The 18,950-nt window shown below is 41.8% G+C and overlaps 1 protein-coding gene across 2 annotated transcripts in view; it reads right to left on the bottom strand.

Moving 5' to 3' along the window:
- ntrk1 (neurotrophic tyrosine kinase, receptor, type 1) overlaps positions 1 to 15,437 on the bottom strand; it is a 60,778-nt gene extending 45,341 nt beyond the window's left edge. For both annotated transcript variants that reach the window (XM_050046287.1, XM_050046288.1), the window contains exons 1-3: positions 15,055 to 15,437; positions 4,871 to 4,945; positions 2,200 to 2,271 (exon numbers count right to left, since the gene is read on the bottom strand). In XM_050046287.1, the coding sequence (XP_049902244.1) occupies positions 2,200 to 2,271; positions 4,871 to 4,945; positions 15,055 to 15,251 (344 nt within the window). In that variant the 5' untranslated portion in view covers positions 15,252 to 15,437. The remainder of the gene's footprint in view (positions 1 to 2,199; positions 2,272 to 4,870; positions 4,946 to 15,054) is intronic.
- Between the last annotated feature and the right edge of the window lie 3,513 nt (positions 15,438 to 18,950).

The raw sequence follows: 18,950 nt of genomic DNA, 5'->3' as shown, positions 1-18,950 counted from the left end.
TTTGCCATTTTGAACCGCATCATATTTTATGTCCGCATCTGCCACCAGGGCCATCACAATAATAATAGGCATAGTATTATGTCAGCTCCACTACAGGAGAGACTTGATGTTCTCTGCAATATGGTGGAAACATATGTGCGTGTATTGGTATTGGCATCAACAATCACCTTAAGTGAATTGAAAAATATCGGCATATAGGATCCAAAATCGCACATCCCTAAAAAATATTATACATGCATAATATCAAGATGTTAGCATTGTCATTGTGAACATATTAGCATGCCGGAGTCAGCATTTAGCTTAGCTCAAAGCACCATTGTGCCTATACGTATAGCCTTAAAGAGCAGCCATAATGGCTGTACGCTTAGTGTTGATTAACTTTTATTTTTTTATTAATATTTAAACACAAAAAATGCGAATAGCATAATCATACATCTAAAATTGCGTTTGTCAGATTATCATAATAATCCTGTCATAGATAAATGCTACATGTCTTTATGTCAACCCTCTCAGGGCATTAAAATATCATCACAGTGGCTCTCAAATGATCCTCAGACAGCCAAAGAAGCAGGCGGTAAATAAACCTCCCTCAGAAGATGACAAAAAGCCACACTGGGGAGCGTGCACATGGAAACCAATACATATTCACTCTGGCAGGGCCAAGGGTTCAATTATTTGTTTTCCTTGCTCCCAAAAGTTCGTGTCAGATGGGTTAGCCATTGGGGCTTATCCATTACCAGCTCGATTCCTCCCTGGGCCCACAGGGGGAGAGCAGAGCCGGGAATAGCGGCTCATTTTCTTAAGAACTGAATTTCATAAAAGACGAGTGAATTCCAGGAGGATTGTGGGTGAAGACGAGAGCAGGAGGAGAGAAAGGAAAGTGGTCCAAGCCTCCATATTCACTGCTTAGTTTGGTTATAGTCTGTCCGTCTTAATCTCAGAAATACATCTGTCACACAGAAGCCCCTATACTCCACCCTACCCGGGCCCACCCTCTCCCTCCACAGTGAAATATTGATTAAGTGATAATGGACCCTTAGTGGAGTGTATTTATTATGCATCAGTTGTCGATAATCCGCCAAAGTGAGCGAGTAAAAGGTGACTGGTGGATGTCTTCTCCAATTTCTCGAGCTCACCCCGCCTACCTCACCTCCTCCACCACCTCCCCCCATCTCTGGTACTCAAAACCCGCCTGTCTTTCAGATAAACAACATTGGACATGTCGCATACACTCAGTGAAACGATGAGGACAAGATGGTGGGATAAGGGTCAGCTGTTGATGAATAGACAGATGTGACGGTTCCAGTCGATAAGTCGTTCATAGTGTTATTTATTGTCAGCCCTGGGTTGTAAAACCAAACTGTTCAGACATGTAAAGACTGAAAGAACTAACATGATGGCACTTTAGAAAATAACGTTTGTTTGCAATTGAAGTAAAAGACTTCTTGCCAATTTTTTCCCGAGAAGATTGTTGAAAAATCAGGTGGTTACTTACTACTGAATACATATTTACTATCCCACAGTAACGGTACGTTTCCATGGCGAGGTATGTTAAAGACTTGCAGCAAATGAAAACTTTGCATTTTTGTTAGTGACTGTTAGGGGCTGCAACTAAAGATTATTTTTACGTTTGATTAATCTGCTGTAATCTGCTGCTAACTTTTCTTGATTAATCAATGACCATTTAGTTTATAAATATCAGAATCTAGAGGAAAATGTTCATCACAGTTTCCCATTGACGAAGGTGACATCTTCAAATTCCATGTTTTTTTCTGACCAACAATCCGAATCCCAAAGATGTTCAAATACTCTATCATATTTTAGAGAAACTGGAACCAATACTGAAGTATACTACTTTGTCTTGCTTGCATTTTTTTTTTTTTCAAAAAAATGGAAATTATATTTTTACCTCTACATACATAATATCCTTCTAAATAACCTACTTCCAAGAAATCCAATTTATGCTTTCAGTATCTTAAATGAGCTCATAGGTTTACCAGATTTGATGACTAACCCAACTATTCAAACAAGCGACTGAGTCACTGCGATTGTGAGCAATGCAGCTCTCACTTAATTTGACATGTGCAAAATTAAAGGGCCTGCTGAGCACTGACTGACAGCGACAAATAGGTTGACCCACATACAGGTCAAAACATGACAAGGGGAAGACAGTCCTTTTGTATTTACAAGGACACTTACACATACTGGAGCTTGAGGTTGTTTTGGAAGGCATTGGCAGAGATCACCCTCAGTTTACATGATGTGACTGTGCTGGAGAGTGGGAGAAAACACAATACATGTTAGTTTGTTTTGGTAGAAATAAAGCATTCGAACACAGACAACTGAAACTTGAGTTTATGTGAAAATAAAGCAGGGGCTCAAGTGTTCTTATCGATTAATTTTTTTGCAAACAATCAACGAATTCCTCAGTCTATTAAATGTTGGGAAACAGTAAATAATGTCCCTCCGAACGTCCAATCTGACAGGATGCGGGAAAAATCCAGGAAGTAAAGAAGAGTACACTTGCAAGATAAATGTGACAACTAGGCAGGTTGATTTTAGCGCTGGTCATCGTGGACTATATTGCTGTCATTGTTCATTTTAGTCAAACCATACAGTTTGAAAACGAGGCGCGGCTCTAACTAGAAAACAATGTTTTGATGCATTGGTTGTGCTGAATGTGCATATTAAGGCAGTACAGGAGGAGGTGCACATTAATAATCCTCCAGGACTGTAACATGCTCATGTTTAACCCGAACAGTAGGTGCGGATACATGATGACTTCTCATTCAGAATGAAATAAATCTGAATGAAATCATTCGGAATTAAAGTTTTTCCAGGTTGGGAAATATTCATTCCCAATGAGGGTTTACACGGGAGATCAGTTTAATCGCCTTTATTTGGGTCTGCGCAAGGTTTGGGGCAGGGAAGGTTTCTGATTGGATAGGGGGCGGGGTGGATGTTACGTGTACCGGAAGAAAACACTGTAGCCCTCGCTCCAGATAACAAGATGCTTGACGACGCCGTTCTTAGTGCCTTTTTCGGGCTTGTTTTGCTTATATTCTTGAAGCAGCAGTACGACAACAACCTTGTTCTGCTAATGCTTCGTCTGTTGAGGAGAAGGGAGATAGAGGACCGTGCTGTGGCGAATGGAAACTGGTGAGTGCAACAAGTCCGACTGCTCTATCTCAGCCCGTTGCTATGCACGCTGTATACATCATCGCGCCAGAAGGGCAAGGAAACAAGCATGCGCAGAAAGAATGGAATGGCTGGAATCGGGTAGGAGGTGTATACAAGACAGAAAAATTCTTCCATTCGGGTTCTGAAAAGGAATATTCCACCCCTGTGCACCCGATTAGATTTTCTTTCGGGTTGGCTGTTTTCATTCGGGTTGAGGTGTTTACAAGGAGCATTTCTATTCGGGTAGGGCTTCCAACCCGAATGCAAAAGGAATACAGTATATGGCTCCATGTAAACATACGTAATGTGTCATGTGACTGCAGTTGGTTCAGATCGAGGTCAGAGCATGTTCTCACCACAAATGAATCGCACTGGAGTTCGTTTGTAACCACCTCTTCAAGAAGGTCTCAGTCCAGTTGTTTTGGTGCGCACCTGAGTGCGATTGCTGTGTTCACACCTGCCCAAACGAACTTGAGTTCGATTCCCACTCATAGTCTCATGTATGTGCATCAAGGGATTGTAACATCTAGTCTTAAACTGACCTGAACTCACATCTGGGTAACAATGCCGGGTTAAGACAAAAGGCAGAAGTGTCGCTAAGCTCCATCGACTTCCCAGCAAGCCAAAACAATCGCTGCAGCACCAATCTGCAGCGATTGTTTTGCCTTCTGGTGTATTTTCTTAACTACATCATTTCAGTAATAGCCTAGTATCACTGCCAGATAGAGACTGAAGATTTGCTCTGTGTGTGATTAGAAAAGAACAGAAGAGCAGAATTGCTTTTTAGTTAAGTACATCACCCCTGCATTTTCAAAACTAAAAAAAATTGTCATTACAGAGACAGTAAAGTACCGAAAAGGTACCATCGGGTAACGTGACGAGTTGACGGGTCTAATTTTTAAACCTACAGCTAAATATCTTGATTTGCTTTACTATTGTCTCAAAAACGGATGCGCTCACCAACGCAATGGCAACGTTGTCCGGTTCAGGCTCTGATTGTAACAGAAATACTTAAATATCCCTAATGCAACTAATATTAAAACATTTCTTTATTTTGAGGTGCAGGTTTATCTGTGTGCTGTCCCAGTTTTTTTAATGTGGAAAAAGTGCTTGTCACTGATGGTAATGAAAGTCAAAGAATTGGTTTCCAATTTCTCAAGTTGTTGCTAGTTGAAACCTGGCAACTGTTATTGTAGAGTCCTGAAATATACTTAATTTACTTTCGTAGCAATACTCACATTTGAGAAGCCAAAACCTGTGAAACTTTGGCTTTTAAAATAACATGATTAATGTAATATTTGCCAGCTTTCTATTTAAGGAAAATCATATTTTGTGTGCAATTATTTTTTTAAAATTATTATTATTTTTTATACAATTATATTTTGGACAATAGAACCAATATAATACAAAGAGCTTCGAGTGTTAAAGCTGCCACATTATCACTGTAAACTGCATATGTGCATTGTGAGAGCAGAATATTCATAGGCGTAGCAAAAGTAAGTAAGGGAGAGCTTATTGAGCAGTCAATTGTGTAGAATGACAACTGTATTGAGAATCGCACTTACAGAACAAAGAGTACTCAACACAGTACAGTAAAACAGTGTTACAATATGATAGCCTGAAGCAGGAAGTGTTGAACAATGGTCTTTGTCTTACAGTAAGTTGTCCAAGTTGTGTGAAAAGTACTTACAGGTTCTTTAGCTCTCTGTAGTTAAGAAGATCAATTTCTGTTATATTCTCCAGCGCTGCCTGGTTTTCAATGTAACTGGTAAAAAAAAGAAGAGAGGTGGAAAGAGAGAGGGAGAGTTGCAAGGTAAATACATTTTATTGTGACCTTCAGCCTTCTGTTGTGTAGATAATCAATTAAGCCCATGCTGAATGAAAAGACACAAAACACTTAATAATGAATTATGAAAACAAGTGAAGGAGATCCTTGACCACGGACATATAATAGAATGAAGAGGAGTTCATCATCTTTTGTGTTTGTTATTGAGGGCCAGGGGTCTTCAAGGTTTTTCAAGCCAAGGACCCCTCAACTGAAAGAGAGATGGAGCAGGGACCCCCTACTACATATAAAGTTGAGCTGCACATTAATCTGGGCCTACATTAATGTGTAGGGAGGCCATATATAAACATACCTTTATATGGTGTGAACAATACTAAGCTATTAAGATAATAATTATTGACATTCATGTATTTATACATCATGGATTCATAGGGAACAGTTAGCCTATCATCAACATTAAGTGAGTTTTATCTTTATTTATTTTTAATTTTTTTATCAAACAATAATATGGCTGAGGCTTTTATTACGAAGATAGGTACGAACATAGGGAGTAAAGCTGTGCTGCTGGTGACAGTGTGGGAGGCAATTAAAAGTTTGTCATCTTGCTTCAGATGACAGAGCCTCCATGTCATTGTTACAATCATGAGTATGGGTGCAACTCGTAGTCCTCGGCTACACGTTAGCCTAGCGGTAGTTAGCAGCAGACAGACGGCAAGTGATAGCTTAGCAGATCAGCTGATGTCCTGTACAGTAAACCACACTGCAAAACTCAGAGTGCTCGAGACTGTCGGTTTCGCGCCAAGGGTAGCAGCAATATACCGGCTTCAAGGTATACCGTGATACTTGACTGTTAACCATACCATGTACATTTGCTTATCTACCATATTGAAAAAAGACTCTATATGAGACACATTGGGCTTTTAACCAACTCCAATGTAAACCCATCTCTTTCATTATTAGATGTTCACAGCAACAGACGTAGTGCAAAGAGCACAAAATTAGCTTCGGTGAGATGGATGGGTTCAGCAAGCACTTTGACCCAGGAGACAGGTGTTGGCGTCCCGTGTAAAACGAAGGGGTCTTTCACATCAGGGACTCAGGCCTAGCTCCAGGTAGACTTGACCCCAAAGTCTAGTTTGCCGGATTAGTGTGAACACTGCGCACTGTACATGAGCAAGGTACACTGATTTGTGTCAGAGTCCACTTAAAAAGTTGTCTTGAGTGTGGCTCATGTGTTCTCCGGCACGGTACACATCAGGCATGAACACCAACTGTGCATAAACACTAGGGATGCATGATAATATTGGCACGTCGTCGGTATTTGCTGATATTGGCTTTAAAATGAACTATCAGAATTGGCCAACAGGCTTATTACATACATTGAAAAGCATTGTATTTCATGTGTTCATGTGATGGTGGGCCCATGATAAGAGTATGCATGCGTAATATGATGTTAGTTGCACAACAGAAGAGACTTGATGATCACTAAAATTAAGTAGGGAAATACACGGATATCGAATATCGGCCAAATGAGTTACATATTGGCATATTAGATATCAGCAAAAAATCCAGTATTGTGCATCCCTAAAAAACACAGAGGTGAACTGTCATTTAAGACGACTACAAGGAGTTTTTAACTGGTTATGAAACGGTCTCAATTTAATACTAATGCCTCGATATCAAAAGGGAGTGCATCCCGCCATGGACAGACCCAGGTTTACCTTGCTGCTCCATAGGTTCCTGCTCCAGTGTCCATCTACATTTTCTACACTGTACCACAACCTGAACCTAATAGGTAACATTGACTTATTTTGTCATGTGAGTTGTTAGCTACTTATTTGTCAAGAGAGTTGTTAGTCACCTGAGTTGACTGATGTGTCTAATGCCAACCATGATCTTTTCCTAACCCTAACTAAGTAGTTTTGTCACCTAAACCTTACCACAGACTCCCTGCGCTAAAATCCAATGCAAAAAGCTGCTGCAACGGGGCCTTCTGCCTGACCGTCAAAAAATGACAAGTAGGGATGAGATCACATTGGCCCTCAAGACAAGACCATGAACCTTTGTTGCACAAATTAAAGCAGAGTAAATGCCGGCCCATTGCTGATGACAATCCACATTAAATACTGATAGCAACAAAAGTGGCTGAATTGAGTTCGTCACCTCTGTAACCTATGTGTCAATACTCAGCAGCTAATATACTTGAACCATTGACCTCTTTGTAAAGGCGTTATTATTAAGAGTTTAGAGAAAGAATGAGGAAAAAAAAAGGGGTGGGAAGAAACACATGGGAATGAGCACGATTTGAAACTATGATCATGTGAATAGAGTGAGGGATTAAAGACAGAGTGTAGCACCCAAATTCACCCAAATGTGTCTGACCTCCCTGACATCCACCGAACAGGCTAACGGATAACAAAACCATCTGAGATGTCCAGCGACTCTCAAACCACAAAGCTCATATCAGAATTTAATATACTGCTCATGTGGAAAAAAAGTATAATGTCTTAAGAGATGCCCGGTAGACAAGGCTGATGGGAACTTCTTCTCAATTAGTCATTTTCCACCTTTCCAGACACAGCCTACCTCAGAATAACTAGTGCAGTGTAGATCAATTCAGCACTCAATGCAAGGACAGCCGGCTCTTTCATGGGATGTTTGAATAGATGGCGTATTCGGACCTACCAAGGATCTCGCCGGAGCAAACCGCCCACCCCATTCTCTTCCCTCCTCCACCTCTCACTCCATGCTCTCCTGTACTGTATATAAGTGTTGTCCATTGAGCTCTGGAGGACTCATTGTTAATTCTATTCTGATAATGAAGGATTTTATCTATGTGAATGTCTTTAGTCCTCTATTTAATATATTATATCCTTGGGAAAGAGTTCCTTTCCACTGAAATGAACCAAATAATCGTAATAAAAAAAGACAAAAATAACATAATTTACAGGAGATTGCCTTGAAGCGACCACAGTACAGGACAATTGGAAATGTTTTTATGAAATGTGTGTGTGCACTGTTTACCACATAATAACATTCTGTATTTGGCAGCAAACTTTCTGTTGCTGCCATTACATAGGTTAGACCCAGTGCTGGACAGCATGGGGTTTCCATAGGAACACAGCCAGTTTCATCTAAAGTATGTTGGAAAAACAACAGACAAAGCTGAAATGAGAGTGCGTTTTTTCTAAGAAATAAGAGTTTTGTATTTCCAGATGAACAAATGGATAAGTTTCACTTTCACTGCACTTCGTGCTCTGGCGCTCTGAGAGTGTGGTGCTCTGAGTAACCAAATGGTAGGCCTATATTCCAACAGTGCTCCAAATTAACAAACAATCTAGTTTTTGTCAGAGTGCGCTTTTGGGTTTGGAGTGACTATTAAAGGTACCCAGTGACCCCATGTGTTCTTTATTTCTTTATTTCAGACCTCGCTCTAAAGAGTGAGATCTTCACAGATACAGAGCACACATGCTCAACTTACGACACAGCATGTTCGCTTGAGCATACAGCTTCTGACGCTGCCTGTAGATATCCTTGTCATCAGACAGGTCATTTGCGATAATATGGCCCAAATATGTAATCTCACTGCACGCACTGAGTGCAGTGCCAGACAGATAGAAGTCAGGGAAGGTTGACGGTCTGTCTTCTCTACTTCTGACAATTATGATCTTACTCTTTTTAGCATCATCAGCACCATACTGTGTGCATATTCTCAGAAGCTATTGGAGACCAGCACTATATGGGCTAAAGATGACCAAATCATCTGCGTACATAAGGTGATTAATTAGTGAGTCACCAACCCTACAACCTGTACCACATGCATTTAAAATCAAAGACAAATCATTCATATACATATTAAAAAGAAAAGGAGACAGAATTCCGCCCTGGCGAACACCATTGGTCACATGGAAGAGAACAGATGTTACATTCCCCCATCTCACTCTCATTGTCTGATGCGAGTACCAGTAAACCAAGATTCTAATTAAAAAACCAGGGACCCCACTTTTAGACAATTTTAAAAATAATTTCTCATGATTAACACGATCGAATGCTTCAGAAGCATCAATGAAGCACATGAACATTGTAGAATTTTGCCTATTATATTCATCTAAAATTTTGGAGAGTTTTTCCTTATCCGCTGCGAGGGTCCTAAGGACAGAGGGATGTCGTATGCTGTAAACCCTGTGAGGCAAATTGTGATTTGTGATATTGGGCTTTATAAATAAAATTGAATGATTGATTGATTGACGTTCCTCTCAAGTCTACACAGTAGAACTGTCTCCAGCACTTTGGACATGACACTGGCCAGAGCTATTGGCCTGTAATTATCTGAGCTGTTCAGCTTCCCCACTTTATGTTTATGTGTTGATGTAACATGGTTTGGTTTGTCTGTGTTTAAAAAAAGAAAAGTTTCAGCTAGAGTTGGGCACAGGCAGTGTTCATCCTTCGGTCAGTCTGGAGCCTCTCCCAACTGCGAGCTGTGATAGAAAGCGCACATCCATATGGCAACTATACATTTTTAAGATAGTTTGATATTTGTGGCTGCAAATCCTTAGATGCCAGTCAGAATATGTTCTAATCACAATTCTCCACCTCAGCCAGATTTACTATGCTGCACCTCAAATCCATGCTGACTCAAACTTTCATACACGAGCTGAGACCTGACGTGAGATTCGGTCGCAGTCTGTGTGCACTGGAGGTTTTAAGTTTCCACATGTACAGACACAACTGTTCTCAAATTGATGATGTTATCCTCCCTCCTTCCCAAATTGCAATTTTGACTGTGGCTGGCTAGTTTGCTAACTTGCTAATTCCACCATGCTTCTCTACTACTGTTACATTGATTACAAAAAAAAAAAATGAGCTGAACAAAGTTGTCAATCATGTGACAATAGCAGTGTGCTTCCCTACGCTCTGACATGAGCAACTGGCTAGTTAAGCCTAGTTCACATTACACGATTTTCACTGTGATTTTGACGTCGCCGAGGATCTTGAGAGCCACCTTGGGTCGGAGGTGAGTCAGCAGATAGTCTGCCACGACGAGTCCTCATGTGTGAACAAGCCTACGAGCAAGTCGCCCCCTCGTCTGTGACTGGGACTGGATATCATGCTAGAAAACTGGAGAAGTCTGACACGACTGACAAAGATGCTAGAAAACTGGAGAAGTCTGACACGACTGACAAAGAGCATCAGCCAATGAGAGGCAGGATAGGTCCCACGTCAGCATGCAGGAGGATGGAAGAAATGTGAGGAGGACAAGTCGCAGGGTTGCCAGGTCTGCTTAATAGCCGCGACTCTGGGCTCGTTTTTTTGTAAAGTCGCTTACAAATATTGGTTGTCGCGAGTTGCGTTTTTTGGGCTTGTTTCTAAAGTGGAGTTGCTTATTTGGGCTTGCTCTCTAAACATCACCTTTCTCTATATATATCTGTCACTTCTTTTGGGCTTGTTTCCATAGCCCTGGTTGCTTGTTTCTCTCCCAAGATCTGGCAACACTGACAAGCCAGCAAGCAACAACAATGGCAGCGTACACAGGATCACGGGGAGCGCGTTGTGTTTGGACCCAGGCCCTGGAGGCAGATCTGATTCCACACTGGGAAGAATATTCATGCCTTTACGATGTGTCGTCTCCAAGTTAAAAAATGTAGTTTGGTGACGTCACCGCGTTATCTGGGGCTCTGTCGGCAAGGGCTCGGTGGAGAAATCTTGTGGTGTGCACACACAGGTAGTTACGCAGTTGGTGACAGAAACACATGTCACCAGGTATGAACACTCAAAAGATTACGGTAGTCTCTGCGACGCAAAACCGGGGTGAAAATGGTGTAATGTGAACCTCTTAGCTGGCTAGGTTGCTAATTCCACCATGCTATAATGCCATACTACAGAAAATAAGGAATACAATAACAAAGGAATGTCAACACCTATTCATTTTGAAAGAGCAGCGACCAATGTCCAAACACCAACACTGACATCAACGCTCACTCCAACCAATAGTGTAACTTTATCACTCAGTCACGGTCGACTTTGGTGTTTATAGTGTTGGCCCCGCGTGCTGTGGTGCAGCCAAAAATGCTTTTAAAGTACATTTTGTTGAGACACAACAGCAGGTGCTGGAGATGGAAAATTCTAACCGGATCATGTGGATCATGTGACACATCAGGACTGTACAGATTTTAATGGTTTTTCTTGTGGGTGCTGTTCTCTGGATAAAGCATCAACTGTTGCTCCCTGTGTGCTGCTACTTTTGGGACACTAATGATTATCAGTGAAAAATCGAACTGTTATCTGCAAATAATTAGTAACTTGAAAGCTGTGAAATAAATGTAGTAATAAAAAGGAACCATTTCCTTTTGAAATGTAGTGAGGTAGAATAATAAAGAGGCATGGATGGATAGATAGTGTATGTAATGATCCATGAAGACAGCTGTGTGTCATACAGTATATACCAATTAACTGATATAGATATTTTTTCCATGGTATTATATTGTGTGGTGATTTTGCCAAAAAATACCTGCAGTAATTTCCAGTTGATGACAGCCACTTTCAGCATGTGACACTGCTTCAACCTCCCCGGTCTGTGTTTGTCAGCGGCAACACACAAACCTTTTTATTCATGTCTGATTGACCCACACGGCAATAATGTGATTACAGGGCAGGTGGGCCCAGGATCACCCATCGCCCTTACTTATTGGATTGAGCCAAGTGGGCTGTATATCATCTATTGTTCCCGGGTGGAGGCATTGACTGGCAATTCACAAAATTGAATTTATAACTCGGCGTATGATGAATTCTGGCCCCTGTTCCACAGTTAATGGCCTCTTGTTTGTTCCGCGTATCGGCTGTATTCCCTTGCACTGCCAGTACGGCGAAGTGTTGTTGTTTGCTGGCATGTAGAGCACCGCGGTAAACAGAAGCCAGAGAAAGGCGCGCTCACTTATCGATTGAACAGTTCAGAGAGAATGTCAAGCCTCACCCTGAGCTCTACGAAACATGTTTAGCTGCAGGTACAAGGAAATACCTCTGAAATAAGAGAGGGAGAAGAGGGAGAAAGAGAGGGAACAGAGAGTGTGGGAGGGAAAGAGGAGGGGAGTGGGGTATAGGTGAATAGAGGCAAAAAGCGGCAGTAAATTGACTTGTTCCACTGAAATAGCATTTCACAAATGTAGTTCCTTCTTAACAAATGCTAATTGCTCAGATCTGGGGACAGGAACAAAGAGAGAACAGCGTGGTGGTGCAGAGAGTGACATTTAGTTTTCCATGCTGGAGCTGATAGTGGGTTGCATAATAATACAGCAGCCGTCTTTAAATCACAGGTGGTCAGTTTCTACTTCCTTTTTCATACAAAGTTTTAAAAAGCCAATGTTAAATAACAGTCATCTGCTGCTGCAGCTGAGGGAGAAGTCTCACTTCATCGGAGCAATAACTTGGATGAGTTTTATTCAAACACATTCCCTCCAGAGACTGCATGTCCATAAATATGTGACAATCAGAAGTGTGACATGCACGGCTGCAAGGTACTTATCAAACTAGTGCTGGCTGATATGCAGAAAATCAAATATCACAATATTGATATTGCAGCGATATTGTACAGTTGATTATTGGTGCTTTTGGAAAATATTCATACAGTGAGATTTTTGATAAATAGTAAACATTAACGTGGATATAATGACTCTTACTCTTAACTATTAACTGTAGTACAGCCTTTAAAACCAGGAAAAGACAACACTTATGATATTACAATATCCAAAATCCAATTCGATATCAATCTCATCACGATATCAATATAATATCGACAAATTGCCCAGCCCTACGTCAAACTACGGCATCAAGTGAGCATCAACCAGCCATCTTTTCCATCTCATCTATTGAGCATCAGTTGAACCACAAGAAGCAGGAATTAGGTCAGAACAACCTCAGTAAACTCAGGTCAGCAAACTTTCATCAGAAGTGGAATTTTCATTTGAGCCTCAAAATTTAATATACTTTCTCCAGCCATGTGTATCTCAACTACAGCATGCAGGTCTCTACCATCAATGAAAGCATATAATCTGTGCACAGAGTATTGATTTGTTAACCCTCAGAACATAGTACACATGCATTTTGTTGTTTAGTAAAGTTTGAAGTCACAGAGTTTAGGCAGCTATGCTTTGATAATAACTTTGTATCTCCACATTTTTTCCCAACATTTCAAATATCAACCCATACAGTCCTGACAAAGTGGAGCTTTAGAGTGTAGCCTCTTAATAAAGACACCTAAAGATTCTTTTAAAAAAGGGGGATTTTGTGGGATTTAGCGGCATCTAGCGGTGAGGATTGCAGAATGCAACCAGCTGAAACTTCTCCCATGTGCTAAGCGTGAACTCCCAGTTAGGATTCCTTCAGTGTTTCAGTATGTTCAGGAGGTTTTTACTGGGAGCTGAATTATCTGCACAGGTCTCCTCCTCCTCAAAACAAACAAACACAGTGACTGGGAAAATGTTTAATAAAGCGGTTCTCCACTAAAAAGTCTGTGTTTTTCTGAGGCTGTTCACTAGGGTAAAAATGTAAAAACACGAATAGCCCTATCTAGAGCCAGTGTTTGGTTTGCCTGTTACGGGCTGCTGTAGGAAACATGGCAGTGCAACATGGTGTACTCTGTGGACAAAGACCTGTTCCCTATGTCATGAAAACACAATGATTCTTATTTTCAGATGATTATCCACTTCAGAAAACCCTCTTATATCTAATGTCTGCCAATTTATCCCCTTAATTCTACACACTGGATCTTTACATGTCTATAAAGGCTTACTTAGTTATTAATATTTTATGTTTTGCATTCAAGGTAAGATCTGAAGTCAGGTGTTCCGAGGCTTCAAACAATATCTACTGTAAATTTTAAATGTTTGGGATGTGGCGATTAAAAATCTTTAAAGTCCAATTTGTTGAGACAAAAAAAGCACCTCAGCAGACAGAAGAACGAGAAGTCAAACTAAAGTCAAAGTTTATTTAACTTAACGCACTACGAAAAAGTATCCTGACAAGCACACTTCTTCCGTCCTCCTGGACATCACTGGTGTTGTCATGCATTGCATTTTAATGAGTTTTAATAATAAAAGAAATCTTGAGCTCACATCTTGATCTCCACACTATACTATAAGAGCCAATAGTGCTGAGATCCTTTGAAGACCCTGAAGCCACGCTGTGAGGCACACTGGATAATAAGACTTCAGTTCCCGTCACTCTGTGCCATTTATTGTCAGTAGCAATCTATAATTGATTTCCAATGACCAAAGTGACAGAATTACTGCCATGCTAATGAATCTCAAACAGCAGTAAATTTACTTTACATCAAGCAGCATCTGGTTGCGGCTATCGCAGAGAACAAACTCTCTCTGCTCTCAACAGAGCGGAACCTGACTGTGTCAAATAATGAGAAATGAAGCCTTGCAGACGATTTGCATTTTGCTCATTGTGATCTTGAGGGACTTGGGACAGACACTCTCCCAATACTTTGCTGAGACATCATCATTATCTCTAAGAGCTGAGAACAAACTCTCTTCATTACATTAAAACAGATTCAGTAGTGAGACCAATTAATGAGACTAATGAGGAATAAACAAAGACGTATCTGCGCTTCCAACGTCGTAAAAAAATCAGAAATCAGAAACCTATTAGAATGCACTTGTTGTTCTTGGTCAAAGCAATGGAAAGTAACTTTATTGCGCAACCTTGAATGATACAATCAGTTTAACTGCCCCATCTTCATGTATCAGAGTGATTTAAAAAAACATGATTGTAATTGTCGTTTCTATGAATACCTGACTAGATTAACAGACTCTCCCAAACAGTAGCACAAAACCCAGAATTATGAGCAAATATGGTCCTAATCTGAAACTCCAGATCAGATATGAAACTAGTCGCCAATGGTGCCATTAAACCCAGAATGCTGCCACTAAGACACTTTCAACAAATTAAGCACCAACCTGGAGTGATAAACTGAACACAGAGAAAATCAAACTTGGCAAACCACCAACATGAAGGCATGTAAGCCCATCTGATAAACTCATGCTGATTTAGCGGCACATGCAGAGCAGGTGACACATCATACTCACATCTCCGTCACATTCTCACTCTCTTGCAACACCAGTGCCGGGATGCTGGCGATACCATTGGGGTCCAGGCACTGCAGCATGGCGAAAGAGCACCGGCAAGCGGACGGGCAGCCTCCTAAGGCGGGCGCCGGTGCCAGGCTGAGCAGGGCGAGCACCAGGGGCAGGGGAAGTGCCAGTGCCCAGGGTGCCACAGCCATGCTCACACAGAGGATCTTCTCAGCACCAGCGGAGAGGGTTGGCAGCTGTAGCTGGAGTCAGTGTCTGAGTGCTTCACCTAATGAAGAGCCAGAGAAGAGAGGTGAGGAGCTTTTCACACACAGTGGCTCTTCTTCTTGTGGCTCTTTGGCAGGGTTGAGATCCCAGCTGGTCAGGGTCTGGTGCTGAGCCACAGCTGTACTGAGCAGCAGGAGGGGCAGGCAGGCAGGCAGGCAGGCAGGCAAGGGGCCTCTGGGGACATGGTGGTAGTGGGCTGCAGCCTCTCTGTTTCTCCCTCTCCCTTCCTCTCCTCCACGATGAAGGGAGGGGCAAGATAACAGGGGCCAGAGTCACCAGACACCTCGGCAAGCGAGAGGGGCAAGGAGGAGGGGTTGGGGTGAAGGGTGTGTGTTGATAATGATGAGAGGAGGGGATGGGATATGGTGATGGAGATCTCATCTGCCCCCTCCCAGGGTGAGAGGTCTGCTGTCCTGCCAGCAGCTCAAGGTGCAAGCAGAGCCAAGAAGTCAGGGCTCCTGGGTGCCTGGATGCACGCAGCAGCGCTCTCACACTAAAACTACTGTAGAAACATCCTGCTGTATGGATGGATGGATGGATGGATGGATCTCTCCGCCCTAGGAGAATTGATTGTTGCAAGGTTTGTGAATGTTAAGACTTAGGAGGTCAGTGATGAATTTAATGGCTGTGGGAAAGTGGGAGGGGTGGGGAGACATGCTATCTGCAATGAGCTGTTTTTCAACAGTGTGATGAACTCCCAGCAGGGTTTAATAATAGGAAATGAAAGCACAGGTCTCTGAGTTTGTTGCTTTTCATCCCTGGAACAAATACAATATTAGTAAGCCTGGCAGGGTTGGACACAATTTGCATTTCACTCAGTGTGATCAGAAAAATCTCAATAGCAAATGTACTTTCACTCATTTTAAAGAGGTATGTGCAACGATTGACTGACAGGTACTCCGTCAAATACTTTGCTTTGGGTGAAATCTTCTCTGGCCATGAAATCAGGCCCACTACTAACATAACACACCCAAATGCCTTACAGAAGTATCAGTGGTATTGTGGGTAAGGCAGGCACCAAGTTTTGATGAGTAAGACGAAAAAACTTGGTTTGAAAGTTATTGGTTTGGGTCAGCAGGTATAGGAGAGGGAGATGTCACTATTGACAGGACAGGGACAGCCCAGAGGAAAGCAGCAGGGCAATTCCACCACGGAAAACCCAGAAAAGGAGAAAGAAGAACCAGAGCTGGTCATTGGTTATTGGACCTAAATGTTTCCAACTCCTGACGTGCCATCAACAAAAGAAGACCCCGGTGAAAAAGAGGAACAACACCACAGAAACAGCAATAAGAGAAGGTGGAGGTTACATAGAAAAAAAAGTTAGAATGTTAAAAGTAAGTGAGAAATAAGTGTGATCATGTCACTGATTCAGTGTATATAATGAGAAATATTCAAATATAGTCGTAGTACATGACTTAGAACAAATGTATTGTCTGATAACCTTGAGCTGATGAAAGTGTGTGAAATGAATGTGTAAGGGAATGAAAGGTAGTGGAGGAAAGGAAAGCTCAGGGGAGGTCAAGTGGACACAGATGGCTGAATGGGAAATACTTTTATTTGAGCTTAATCATAGAGAGCTTAATTATAAAAAATGAATCAGGAAAAATTAGTTCATGACCTGAGATGTCTGGGGGTTATCACCTAAAGTAATAGAACTTATTCGGTATTCAGATGATGTGTGTGTCCTGGTTGATCTCTAGTGCTTACAAATAGGGATGGGCGGGGCGTCGGTGGCTTGGTGGTAGAGCAGGCGCCCCATGTACAAGGCTGTTGCCGCAGCGGCCCGGTTTCGAATCCAGCCTGTGGCCCTTTGCTGCATGTCACTCCCTCTCTTTCTCCCCCCCTTTCACACTTGTCTGTCCTATCAATTAGAGGCTTAAAAATGCCCAAAAAATATCTTTAAAAAAACAAAAAAAACAAATAGGGATGGGCAACACAAGCAAAAACACTATTCGACAATTTTTCGAATAATCGTGGACATCCACAAGCCCTGTGCGGGCACACCGGTGACTGCTCGGCATGTATTTTTCACATCGCGGGGATTTTTCACGGACATTTTTACAGGAAACTACAACGTGGAAGTGCGCTCGACTATGAAAGCCCGAATGACTGCGGACATTGCTCACGGAGTAGTAGTCTCTGCATGTTTCTCCTGTTTGTAGAAGAGCATCAAACTAGCTGGTAGCCCATCTCACAACGCTGTAGCAATCCTAGACTGCCCTCGTGCGGTTAGGAGCTGAATTGCATGTCAAATAAAGGGGGGGAAATAAGACGGCGAATAGTAATAGTCGCATTAAAAAATCGATTTTTCAAAAATAAAACGACTATTCGAAATTAGAAAATCGTGACCCATCCCTACTTACAAAGATGTCCATATTGAGATTGTAAAGGTAGAAGAACACTAGATTTTTTCGAGATGTAGAAAGTTAAGGCCCTTGCCGAAGGGGCTGAACTGTCCTCCCTCACTGTGTCCACACTTTTTGCTCCCTGTCTGTCTGTGTGCAGTCCACATCCTCCTCCTCGTCATCATTATCCACCTGAATATTACTTTCTGACCTGTTGAAAGAACTCTGTCTGAGTTATGGAAGGATACTGTGCGACCTGTTCCTCTATCTAGCCACATTTTCTTCGGCCAAACGTCTCTAAAGGCTTTTGACGGATGCGGAAAAACACAGAAAATCGAACCTGTTCTGAAAACTTTTATGACCGATAAAAGTTTCTGACTCAGTGTGCAAATGTGATTGGCACAGTGTGAGGTGGTATTTATTTTTAGACGTGGGACAATTTGGGACGCAAAAAAATGGATTCGGTGTGGAAAGGCCTTCACCCATAATTTTTGGGCTGTGACGCTGTGTTGCTCTGATCAAAAAAATGTATCCTGAAGACTATCGAAATATCGTATCTACAAAAACAAGGGCGATCAGCGTTTGTCTGCAATTTTTTCATTTCTTACTTTCCTACCCGGTCTCATTGCGGAGTCATTGAATACCAACGCTCGTAACTTCTGCGTCAGACACCAACAAAAACAGCCGTCCTTTTATGAAGGCATGATATGTGGCCATGGGTGCCAACAGTGTGTAACAGCATCTGACGGCATCAGTGGGAAATGTTTCCTGTGAAAACAGAAGTGTATTTTGAAAAGACAATGCATGTAACAGGCTGAAGTTGACACATCGTCCCAGAACATTAACGATGGACACACCCAGGCTACCTTGCACGTCATATGGAGACATGGAAAGTCCACGATCAAGTGGCGATATATCACAAGGTCGGACTGAGAATGTGTGCACTTAAGGCCTTATTTTTCAAAATCCACGGAGGTTGTGAATAGAGGGGAAGTAGGAAAGGATAAAGGATAGAATTGCCCAATTTTATGAATAATTCTGTTTGACTGCATTTGATTATTATTACCTATTTACTGCTGTGAGGTTTTGCATTATGAAATAAAGTACACCATCTGCAGTTTAAGTGAGACCTTCTTCGTTATCATTATCAGTATTTCTCTAAAGAATCATGTAACCTCTCCTCAGTGATGTCAGAGTAAAGATTGTGAGAATCTAGGTCAGGCCCATAAATGAAAGCTCTTGTCAGATTGTCTAGACTCTAAAAGCAACGTATCCTTA

Source organism: Epinephelus moara, chromosome 6, assembly GCF_006386435.1.
Source record: "Epinephelus moara isolate mb chromosome 6, YSFRI_EMoa_1.0, whole genome shotgun sequence".
NCBI lineage: Eukaryota > Metazoa > Chordata > Actinopteri > Perciformes > Serranidae > Epinephelus > Epinephelus moara.
The sequence above is the reverse complement of the archived record's forward strand: the minus strand, read 5'-3'. Positions and strand labels throughout refer to the sequence as shown.